At 39.3% G+C, this 10433-nt stretch overlaps 3 protein-coding genes across 3 annotated transcripts in view; 2 read left to right on the forward strand and 1 right to left on the reverse strand.

Moving 5' to 3' along the window:
* The window catches only part of LOC117572749 (matrix metalloproteinase-2), an 89930-nt gene extending 85290 nt beyond the window's left edge, over positions 1-4640 (forward strand). The window contains exons 4-8 of the mRNA XM_034255825.2: positions 628-768; positions 1234-1379; positions 2347-3050; positions 3115-3256; positions 3315-4640. Coding sequence (XP_034111716.2) covers positions 628-768; positions 1234-1379; positions 2347-3050; positions 3115-3256; positions 3315-3853 — 1672 coding nt within the window. The 3' untranslated portion in view covers positions 3854-4640. The remainder of the gene's footprint in view (positions 1-627; positions 769-1233; positions 1380-2346; positions 3051-3114; positions 3257-3314) is intronic.
* A 1733-nt stretch (positions 4641-6373) lies between these two features.
* LOC117570045 (alpha-tocopherol transfer protein) lies at positions 6374-8024 on the forward strand. Its single transcript, XM_034251471.2, has 4 exons — positions 6374-6549; positions 6921-7266; positions 7331-7703; positions 7770-8024. The coding sequence occupies exons 2-4, from the start codon at positions 6944-6946 to the stop codon at positions 8022-8024; spliced, it is 951 nt and encodes a 316-aa protein (XP_034107362.1). The 5' UTR covers positions 6374-6549; positions 6921-6943.
* An 83-nt stretch (positions 8025-8107) lies between these two features.
* Positions 8108-9225, reverse strand: LOC117570046 (glutathione S-transferase theta-1-like). The gene is made up of 4 exons (XM_034251474.2): positions 9014-9225; positions 8855-8957; positions 8482-8798; positions 8108-8415 (listed from the first exon to the last, which is right to left on the reverse strand). The coding sequence occupies exons 1-4, from the start codon at positions 9129-9131 to the stop codon at positions 8267-8269; spliced, it is 687 nt and encodes a 228-aa protein (XP_034107365.1). The 5' UTR covers positions 9132-9225; the 3' UTR covers positions 8108-8266.
* Between the last annotated feature and the right edge of the window lie 1208 nt (positions 9226-10433).

Consider the following 10433-nt stretch of genomic DNA (forward strand, 5'->3'; position numbering starts at 1 on the left):
CTCGGCCTGTGTTTGCCTTTCAGGTAAATTTGCAGCCAACTTTGGCACAAAATTTCCAAAAATAGTAAACTAAGTGACAGTTTTACTCCCCATTTTCCTCCTTACTTGTATATGTAGCAAACAAAATAGTGTATTTTTGCATCACAAAGTGAAAGTTATGTGTATGTGTGTGTGTGAGAGTTCGTTGCTTGGGGTAAGGACTGTAGTCGCCTCATATTAGCGGTTTGTATCTTTTGCAACATGACCATGTTGAGACAAAGTTGTAGGCCAAAATGTCAGCGAACAATGTGCAAAGATAGAATGTTATACAGTGTGAGCTGTGTATCTAGCTTGCTGGAGGAGTCTTGGCATGCACTTTGAAATTTGATTTTCACTTCATTTCAACTTAAAGGAGTCTGGCTTCAATATATTATCCTTTTGTGACATAGTGTCAATTGAATTCCAAATCAATAAAAAGCTGCAATTCAATTGAAATGAACAATTTCACAATTATTTGACAAATTACACAGATTGTAAATAATTTAATAACGTTTTGTGTCCATTTATTAAATCTATCAGGACAATCAAAGCACATAAATAACAGTTTTAAAACATCTATTAACTTGGACATTTTCTTTCTCTTTACAGTTTGGTGAATCAGTCAATGCCCGATGCTGACAAAATTCGCATGAATTTGGCCCGAGCATTGAAAGTGTGGGAGAACAATTCGAAGTTGACATTTCGTGAAGTGTACAGCGATCAGGCGGATATCCAGGTTCTTTTTGCACGGTGCGTATATACACAAACAGGGAATGTAAGGGGGATTGGATGGGAGGTGGGGTAAATCATAAAAAGAAAAATCGTTATGTAGTGCCATAAACCTTGTGCACCATGGGCAAACACATAAAATTGCACTTAAAACCAGGCAGCGATAAATAATCCAAGTATTAAACCATGAAACCGATGATGATGACGATGACGACAACCGAGTAAGAGAGAGAGAGAGAGAGAGAGAGAAGTGCTGCATGTTACCCATGTTCCAGGGTGTGCGTGGGTGTTTTTTCTGCTATGCCATAACCAATTTCAAATCAAAGAGTTTATGCTGTTTTTATATGCCAGTAGATGAGTATATAAGTACCGCGTGTGTGCACATAGACAGCTCGTAATTTCAATGCCATTGCATTGACTAATCAACGGCCTGTAGTCAGTTAACTCTATAAACATAACGAGCTTTCATTCTATTCTATTCTGCAGACGCGATCACGGCGATGGCTATAAATTTGATGGACCTGGCCAGGTGCTGGCACACGCCTTCTATCCCGGCGTTGGGCGTGGCGGCGATGCGCATTTCGATGCAGAGGAGATCTGGGAATTCGATGCCAGCAGCGATGATAGTCGAGGTGAGTCTGTCTGTGTGTGTGTGAATGTGTTTGTGCGGTCAGCTCAGTAAATGAATGCATAATTTAATTACATTAGATAATAATAATAGTAATAGATAATAATAATCACGACCAGCTGCTGCTGCTGTTGATGCTGCTGCTGCTACTGCGGTCACATCGCGGCTAAAAAGCTGCGGGTAAATTGCAGGCGCCAAAACCGCAGGCAGCCCGAAGGGGGAAAATCAATAAACGTTGCATACGCAACGGCGCATTGCCGGAACCTCAGAACAACAAATGAGCAACTGGCGCCGACGGACTCACAGTCGCAGTCGCAGCCGTAGTCGCAGTTTGTCTGTTTGCCATGTAGCCTGGCGGCCTGCATGTGTTTTGTAATTTACCGCTATAAATCGTGACCCTAGCAACAGCAACAGCAACAGTAAAAAGCTCTCCCAAACTCTCAACCCCCACTCCCCAATGTGAAAGACAAACCCCTGAACCGCACTCCTATCGACAAGCTCAACCCAATGTCGACGTTTTTAATGGTTTTTAATGCCAATAAAAAATTGTCAGCATGACGCGCGACTTTGGCAAACGCAGCAATAAGCATTTTCCATACCCTCTAGCCATAAAGCGAGCGTGGAGGGTATATACTGAAGTTCTCCGATATAAGCGAACTCTAGATGATTCGCTGTTGCTTTACATGAGAAATATAACTAAGACATGCAAGGAATAGTTTTTAGTTAAAAATCACGACATTTGCGAAGAAAATAGTTAAAATTCTTGCAGTTTTAATCTTTGCTTCTTGGTCCAGGTTAACTGCAAGTCTATCACTGCGGTTAAATGCCTTCTTACTACGTGTTTTTTCTTGCTGCAAAATGTTGCAGCGACGCCATTTTTATGCCACTTACAAAGTCGTCAAGGCGACGGCGATGCCTTTGTGTCAGTCACTCTTGCCATTAACCAGTCGCATTTTCATTGCGTTTTTCAGGCACCAACTTTCTGAACGTGGCCCTCCACGAACTGGGTCATTCCCTGGGCTTGGGCCACTCCTCGGACCAGAATGCGGTCATGTTTCCCTGGTATCAGAACAACGAGGTGGATGGCAAGTTGCCTGATGATGATCGTAATGGCATACAGGAACTTTATGGGGCCAAGGAAAAGGTTTGGGGTCCTTATCGGCCACAAACGACGCCAACAACAACGACGACAACAGCGCGCACTCTCACATACTATCCCAATTACTATCCCAACAATTATCCGAATCGTGATCGCACGCGAGAACGGGAGTGGGAACGTGACCGTGAACGGGAACGGGAACGCGAACGTGAGCGGGAGCGGGAGAGAAACCGGGAAATCGAATGGAATCGAGCACGGGAACGAGAGCGCGAACAACGAGAGAGGGAACGAATTCAACGCGAAAGAGAGCGGGAACGAGACCGCGAACGCATGACAACAACAACAACAACTGTACGACCAACAACAACAACAACAAAAGCAACAACGAGAGCAACAATGCCAACGAGAAGAGCGTGGTCAGGACAGCCGTATAGACCTTACAACTATCCGAACGCCCAGCAACCGAACAAGCCACACAAACCCCATAAACCACGCAAACCGAAGCCGGACAGTTGTATGACCAGCTACGATGCGATTTCCATGATTCGCAGTGAATTATTCATCTTCAGAGGACAAGTAAGCATCGAGTAGCGAATAGATGATGCAGTGTCGTAACCTAACCACCTTTCTCTATTAACAGTTCCTCTGGCGTATTGGTGCCAACGGCTTGTACAATGGATACCCAACGGAAACGCGTCGTCACTGGGCCGCACTTCCTGAGGACTTTAACAAAGTTGACGCTGTCTTTGAGAATCAGCAGCGACAGATTGTCTTCTTTATCGGTAAGCGAAATATACATATGTTTATTAGCTATATCTAACTAAATATATTTACTCGCAGGCAAACAGTATTACGTCTTTGATTCGGTCACCTTGGTGCCAGGTTATCCGCAACCGTTGACCACATTGGGCTTGCCTCCGACACTCAACCAAATCGATGCGGCATTCGTCTGGGGTCACAACAATCGCACATATCTGACGAGTGGCACCTTATACTGGCGCATAGATGAAAACACTGGCAAGGTGGAACTCGACTATCCCAGAGATATGTCCATCTGGGCGGGCGTCGGCTATAATATCGATGCCGCCTTCCAGTATAAGAACGGCAAGACATATTTCTTCAAGAACTTGGGCTACTGGGAGTTCAATGACGACCGCATGAAAGTGGCGCATGCCCGACCCAAATTGTCGTCTCGGATGTGGATGCAGTGCGCCCGCAGTATCAACGATGTGGACGAGGAGCAGCGTTGGACATCGCCGTTAGTGTCGGGCACAAATGAAACCTCAGAAAACAACTCTGCAAACAGCCCAAGACGAAAGCACAGTCTAATTGTCTCTGTGCTGATACTGCTGCTCACATGGCGAGCCTGGCTTAGTTAAGATCTAGCTTTAAGCTTAGCTGTAGCCAAGCTTCAACTGAATGCTTATAATTTCCTTCCTCCTCTCATTCAAATGCGAACTGGCTAGAAAATGTCTACGCTGAATTCTATTGGAATTTAGAACGAACTCGATATCGAGCCACGACTGTCAGACAGCAGAACCCACAAAGCGGCCTTACAAACCCTTCAAGAACCAAAACTTTGAATTTTCTTTCGAGAATTGTGTGCTTTCAAATATAACTTGCCAATCGTGCATGCAGACACCATCTATTTGACCGAATAGCAGGATTGATTAACTGCATCTACCTTTTTTATAATAAACTTTATAAAATGCATATAAACAAGATACATAAAATATAAACCTATTAGTTATTTAGGCATATATAAGTACATAAAAGAAAACAATTGAGAACTTCTCAGCCGCAACTGCCTTATAATTAAGTACAGTATTGCTTCATAAGGACGAACAGATTGGCCCGAGTTAAAGCAACTATGAGCTGCCCGCATTTTGTATTTGATTTGAACATAAACATTTCTAATTGTTTATATTTAAATAATGTGATATTATCATAAATTTGTTTGTGTGCGATTGTAATAATAAAAATTCAAGAACTCAAGAAAATCCACAATCCACAATTTGAAATATAACAATTATTATAAATATTTTGCGTTAGTATTAGCTATATAAATACTTTTGTTTTTAAGTATAAATATACAAATACTTAAAAAAAAAGAACACATTTAAGTTGGCAATATCTTTTTATAAATTTTTATAAAATAAAATAAAATTTGCGAAAGTAAAAACTGGCGGTTTTATTTCACTATTTAAAGTTGTCATTAGTTTTTCTTTAAATCCTCTTCATTTCCAAATCTGATAGTTGACTAAAATCTTTAAAAAACACACATAATGTTTTATTTGTGACTAATCTGCATTAAAACCACAAATCATTGTGTGTGCTTTACTGGTAACGTAATGTAATTATATTAAATACATAAAATTGGTGATATCGTTAATTATATAGTACACCATGAAGTAGATCCACTTATTCACCGCAGATGTCTGTTCTTAAATCTACGTGCATTTCATTTTTTGTTTCGCAGTTTTGGGAATGACCAAAAAACAATAAGCTTAAAGTATAGTATATAATATACAAATTAGATACCGAGAAAATTAGACAATTATCAAGTCAAAAGACTAAGCTAGCTTGTCGAAATCAACCGCATGTCAAATGAGACACTAGAGTTCATTGTGCAAATTCTATATGTCATATTTCTCTAAAACCGGTGACCAGAATATCATTGAAGATTTGGCAAATCCGGTTTCTTTCAATGAAGTAAAAGTAAAAAGCAACTTTTGAATGTGAATTATAAGTGAATAGATATAATTGAGTATGCTTGATTGTGAGATATCCATTACCTAATTTTCCATAATAAAAAACCATTTAGTATAATCATAACAACTACTCTTTGGTCTACTAAAATTTTTTCATTTCTTCAATTATGATGTGATATTTATCGAATTTCCAGGAAACAATAAGATTACATTTTTATTCCAAATTCAAAATTACTGTAGTTCTTCAGAAGGGGCATAAAATAATTATGCATCTCGTTAGTTAAAGTAATCAATTTTGAGGAACCTTTTAGAATTTGTTTATTACTGAACGGCAACGGAAAAGTTTATAAATTAAATACTTCATAAAGTATATATATTGTTAACAATTAAAGTTATTTCAGAGAAGCTAGTCCTTCTTCAATACAAAGAACATTCTGCATATGCAGATATAAAATAGGTCGTTTATCTAAGTGATTCAAACCATTTTGGTGTTATAAAATAATTAATACGGTTCTTTTTCCACAATGACGTGTCAAAACCCGATCAAACCAAAATACGTGCGATTTCGTTTGCTTTATTTGTGCAAATATCTAACATAAAATATAGCGATAAGTAATGATAATTTGTTGTGCTATGTAAAAAGCGAAACCCCGAGTGAATACTAAAAAAAAAAACAACACAACACAGATGTATCATGTTTAACGATAATGCCCTTATCTGGCTGTATAGACAGGTAAATGGAAATACTTTAGATATCTGCCTCTAGCTGATAAATGGGCCCAGGGACAGTATTGATAGTGCTGAGGAGTGAGAACAGATGTTAAGTTTAACAGTCAGTTTGAATATATTAACTGAGAAGTCGCCCATTGAATTGATGGCTGAGTAATGAGCGTTTTTAGTATTCCTTACATTGTCTTATCTTATCTGGGGTTAAGCACTCATTACAATCGCTTCCGTATAGACCAACAAGTTCAATTCTCGCATACGGTTTGCTGCTCTTCGGCTGATTCTTGCAGTGACAACAACTGTCATTAGTCTATGCGTCATAGCTCGCCGTGACGAAACGAAAGAGTCCGCCGCCCCCAGTCCCAGTCGCCAGTCCGAAAATGAATCCGATTCTGAGTGCGAGTGTCAGTACGAGTACCCACACAGCAGAGATCCAAAAACGGTAACGACCATGCCGAACCGGTGACAGTCGCGTACAGACCACAGGCGAGTTCAGTAGTTAGTGGTTCGATATTTAAATACGTAGCGCAATCCGACGTGAATATTACGCTTACCCAATTATATGTGCATATATACAACAAAAATATACTACTTGCCTCTATCTGCTCTATATATATCATATTAAATTGAAGACAATTGTGAGTAGAGGTCGAGCGGCACGAGAATTAAACTAAGCATTGTGCCACATTCTAAAGTCAAGCCAAGGCCCACCTTATACGGTTGATAGCGGTTTACACATTACCAGCCATTTGTCACAGTGACTTAGCCGTACCCAAGCCCTGAGATAGTTATACTGTTATTGTTATCTATCAGTGTTTGGTATTTGCCCAAGGGTTTGCTCAAATCTATGACAAATCATTTGCCAAATGGTGCATTTGCGTTAACTGGTAGCCTTAGACCATATCTAATCGACACGACACGACACGGCATGGCAAATGGCTCCGGAAGTTGACTATTGAAAGACAAACTTTAATAAATCAAAGTTCTATGTATAATCATATCTATGCAGATAACCGAACCTGTACCTAAACCATGTCGTCCAATCAATCCATCGATGATAATGTCATTCGACCACTCAGCGCTGAATTGGCATTGAAGGCTCAGCAGGAATTGGGCGAGGTGCCCGATCGCATTCCCGAGGACATCGAAGCACTTCGCACATGGATTGCAAAGCAGCCCCACTTGAAAGCTCGCGAAGATGCCCAGTTTCTGGTTGCTTTTCTGCGCGGGTGTAAGTACAGCTTGGAGAAGACCAAATTGAAGCTAGACAATTTCTATGCGATGCGAGGTGCAGTTCCTGAGCTCTACAAAAATCGCTTTGTGGGTGAAAAACAGTTGAACATACTCAAGACGGGGTAAATACTATAGCTCTTTAAAATATGTAAATTTTCCATTTATTTGTCTATTTCCTCTTAAAAGTTGCCTGTTACGATTGTCGCAACCTTTGCAACCGGATGGACCACGCATTCACATTTCACGATATGCCCAGTACGATTCCAACAAGTATTCCATAGCAGAGGTGATGCAGGTTAACACTATGCTGGGGGAAATTCAAATACGTGAAGATGACAATGCTATGGTATCTGGATTCGTGGAGATTATTGATATGAAAGGCGTGACAGCTGGTCACATGTTCCAGTTCGATGTGGTGCTGATCAAGAAACTCGCCGTGCTGGGTGACAAGGCTTTGCCGTACAGACCCAAAGGTTTCCACTTTATCAACGCACCTTCCACAGCCGAAAAGGCAATGTCCATTGCAAAGAGCTTGATGAGTGACAAAATTCGCAAGCGAGTAAGTTTCAGCATTAAACACTGTTAAGATATCAAGCTAATATGAAATACTTTTTGTTTTTCAAAGTTCCATATACACTCCAAGCTGGAGACACTGTATCAACACGTGCCCAAGGAGTGTCTTCCCGTTGAATACGGAGGCACAAATGGAAGCATACAGAATGTTGTAGACACTTGGACACAAAAACTGACCGACTACACGGAATTCTTTGAACAGGATGTGGTATATGGTACAAATGAGAAACTGCGCCGCGGTCAGCCAATTAACTCGGAGACGCTCTTTGGCATTGAGGGATCATTTCGGAAACTTGACATTGATTAATTGCATTTCCTAATATTAGCACATATTTATACAACAAATACAACGATTATGTATAGCTGCTGAAAAGAACAAAATCAGTTTAAAACACAAAACTAAATAGAATGTAATTTAAAATAACAAAAATAAGCTGAACTGATTACAAAATCAAACATAAATGCAGGTTCCAAAATTTCTACGGATAAACCATTTTGTCTAACATAAGGACTGGGCATGGCATCTACTCGGACTCTGAATCTTAGATTCTAAGCCTTGCTTTGAGCAGCTTGCTGAGGCTTCTTGTTAAGAAATGCATGAGCCAGCTCATGATGTGGTTGACTTGCTTCACGAACACGATCTAACCATTTTGCCACCTTTGGGAACTTCTTCTCACTCACAGTGTACTGGCAGAGCTCTACAAATAAAAAAGATTCATTGGGACATGTTGATATTTAGAATGTTTAGAATGGAGTCTACTAACTCAGTTGTTCAATGTCTGAGGAGCTGAACAAATCAGCAACCGTTAAGTTTGGGCCAAGTAAGTAGTCTTTTTCCAACCATAGGCGTTCCAACTGACCAAAACCGGCCTCCACATTTTTAACTAATTTGTCGATTTGCTCCTGTTTTGGCTTGGGCTTAATTCCGTTTGCGGGGAAGAGCCAGGCCTCCCGAAAGTATAGGCTACAGGGTAAACGCAAGTTCAAGTGCTGCCATTCCAAATATTCATCAATACGACCGCGTTCTTCTAAGGAAGTGGGATACAGCTGCTCTGTAAGCTTCTTTGAATCGGCCAGATAGCTACAGAGTTTATAAATGATTAAATGTCCAATAATTTTAGGGTATCGTTAACTTACCGCACCATGGCCACGCTCTCGGAGAGGTGAAAGTTTCCATCGACCAAGGCAGGAACTTTCTGGAAACGGTTGATGCGCTTGTACTCATCAGTCAGTTGTTCCTCTATGGAGAGAATGGACTTTGAATTGCCGACACCAGTCAACAAATAATAAACTTACTTTTGCGCAATGCCACGGGACAATCTTCGAATGGCGTTTTCGCCAATTTTAGCGCAATCCAAAGAGCACGCGATGGTGGGGACAATAAATCGTAATAGTATTTAATTGCTTTAGACATGCTTATGAAATTAATGCAACAATTTGTTGAGCTCTAATGAAATCAGCTGGCAAACAAATTTAACTGCTTTACAACACTGACACTCTTTTAAACACTTGTGGTATGCATCCAAGCTGTTGTCCCTCTCTAACTTATAGTTTACCGTATAGAGAATTAGGCGCGCTAAGAACTCAATTTAAACTGATAATCAAAAGTATCAGTTCAAAACATATATTTCTTAATTTCAGGCAGAAAATGACACAGCAGAAATTTTAAGTGTCAATTTGACAACCTTAATGATTAATTGAAATTTTGACATTTTTATCAGCTACCGTACAACACCAAACCCCATTAATATATATACACATAAACCAATTATGTAGAGCTCATAATCATCTAGTAAAAACATACAATACAAACAAAAATCCAAAAACTATTTTAAAATTACTCAAAATTATATGGCCGAAAATTGTAAATCTCTTTGAAATCGCAACATTTTTCAAGCTCTAGGTTTTGAGGTTGATCGGCAAATACTTTGCAAGCGCGAAAATTTCTATTGAAGTGGCCAAAAATAAATACTTCTTATCGCATAAGGCATAAAAGTGATTTAGTGACTTGTCTTTTTGCCGTTTCCTAAATGATAAATAGGCTTGTGAAGGGTCCCTTTATCAATTAATCAGTAACCTTGTTGCGCCAAAAAGCACATAATCCAAACGTGTATCTATACAAAGCACAGATAATATCGAAACATATAGCCAAGGCTGCGATACGTCATATAGGAGCTTATCAGCATGCTATCAGTTACAGAAGATAAAGCTTATAAATTACTAGAAATCAAAGAGGTGTCATTTGTTTGGTTTCAGATGTTTTTGTTTTGACATTTAAACAAATTCGTTTTAATTTATTAACGTACTCAACATGGGTCGCGCTACAATACTCGTGTCAATTATATCTGTAGTATGTATATACTCGATATATATATGTATGTATATATATATTAATATATATATGTATATATATGATGTATATGTGTAAACTAGTATCAAAAATTAGTAAAAACGACACTTAACTAATGCAAAAATCATCGAAAAATTATATATATGCATTCTGTTTTATGTGCGTTCGCGCATGTTTATGTTTAAAATAAAAGCCAAAAACTTAGAATAGTTTAAGTATAAGTAGAAGACGTTCATAGTGAGCGAAATGTGGCGATAATAAAAATTTGGGCGACTATCCAACCTCCGAACCGTCCATAGACATGGACGGGACATGTACTACATACATACTTTGATAAGAACGACAATAAATTATAATCGACATTCA

This window comes from Drosophila albomicans, chromosome 3 (genome assembly GCF_009650485.2).
Source record: "Drosophila albomicans strain 15112-1751.03 chromosome 3, ASM965048v2, whole genome shotgun sequence".
Classification (NCBI taxonomy): Eukaryota; Metazoa; Arthropoda; class Insecta; order Diptera; family Drosophilidae; genus Drosophila; species Drosophila albomicans.